Source organism: Sapajus apella, unplaced genomic scaffold (genome assembly GCF_009761245.1).
Source record: "Sapajus apella isolate SASKATOON/1434 unplaced genomic scaffold, GSC_monkey_1.0 scaffold14, whole genome shotgun sequence".
NCBI classification, from domain to species: Eukaryota; Metazoa; Chordata; class Mammalia; order Primates; family Cebidae; genus Sapajus; species Sapajus apella.
Window position 1 is genome coordinate 13423375 of NW_022436954.1, and position 1260 is coordinate 13424634.

Below are 1260 nucleotides of genomic sequence, written 5' to 3' on the forward strand. Positions count from 1 at the left end.
GGGATCTGCACGTCACTTCCTGAGATTCCACCAGCAGGAGGCTACTCCTGGGGTTAAGGCGTATTGTTCAGACTGGGCCACTTTAGGGGGCATAAATAATAATTATGCCTGGACAATGGACATAACATCCAGGCCCTCTGCAGCAAACCAGGGTGTGGGGCACCCATACATGGCAGTAGGCCTCAGGAGGCAGGTCCCTCGGTCCCAGCAAAGAGTAGGGCACAGAGTTGAGAAGACTGAGCAAACTTTGTTATCAGATCCTTTGTCCCCTACCCTGGCCTGGAGCAATCATCCTGGCCTCTTCCCACTTCCCCAAAAGCCCAGTATAACGGCTGCTTCCGGGCCCCGAAGCCAGAGGCACTGAGAGTGGAGGTCTCAGACTCTTGGAAGGTGAGTTCTCTTCTGGCTGCCCAGGCAGGACCAATTTAGGCCCTGGGAAGAAGCAGCACCCCATAAGGCAAACACCTAGGAGGGCTGTCCTTAGGAACATCATGGCTAAGCAGACCTGTCCCTGCAGGGGCAGGAGTCTGGGCTGAGGGTGATACCGGAAAGCAGCAATGGAGGCTGGAAGACAAAGGAGCTTTTGTACCCGAGTTACCCCTCCTGCCGTTCCTGTTCTAGATTCTCCAGCTCAGCGTCTCTTCATAGCAAGAGGAGAAAGCAATCTAGTTTGCTCTTCAATCAAACAATTAAACAAACATTTTCTCTATACTATATGCCAGGGGATATACTAGACACATAAAGACAGCCCCAAGAAGGAAGGTGGAGTAGTGTCCTCGCTAAAAGACAGTAGATATGAAATGCTTCCTGCTCCTGCCTGTTCTCCTGCTGGGAACAGTTTCTGCTCTTGATCTGGGTAAGTCTCTTCCTGCCCTCCTCATCCATCTTTCTCTTTTTTCCTTTTTCCTACGCTCCCCTCCCCCTGCTTTTATTGCACTCATGGGGCCAGGACCACAGCCTTCTCTCTCTAGCTGATACAGCTCATCTCTGACAAGATATCAAGATATTCCCTGGACTCAGAACTATAACCTGAACTTACTTTCTTTCTCTTTCTTTCTTTCTTTCTTTCTTTCTTTCTTTCTTTCTTTCTTTCTTTCTTTCTTTCTTTCTTCTTTCTTTCTTTTTCTTTTCTTTTCTTTCTTTCCTTTCCTTCCTTCCTTCCTTCCTTCCTTCCTTTCTTTCCTTTCTTTCCTTTCTTTCCTTTCTTTCCTTTCTTCTTTCTTTCCTTCTTTCCTTCTTTCTTTCTTTCTTTCTTTCTTT

The 1260-nt window shown here is 47.5% G+C and overlaps 1 protein-coding gene across 2 annotated transcripts in view; it reads left to right on the top strand.

The window, feature by feature from the left end:
* The first annotated feature begins 280 nt into the window (after positions 1 to 280).
* PRG3 (proteoglycan 3, pro eosinophil major basic protein 2) overlaps positions 281 to 1260 on the top strand; it is a 4759-nt gene continuing 3779 nt past the window's right edge. Inside the window, exons 1-2 of one of the 2 annotated variants that reach the window (XM_032283392.1) lie at positions 281 to 390; positions 723 to 856. In XM_032283392.1, the coding sequence (XP_032139283.1) occupies positions 796 to 856 (61 nt within the window). In that variant the 5' untranslated portion in view covers positions 281 to 390; positions 723 to 795. The remainder of the gene's footprint in view (positions 391 to 722; positions 857 to 1260) is intronic. The other variant, XM_032283393.1, reaches the window with a different exon arrangement.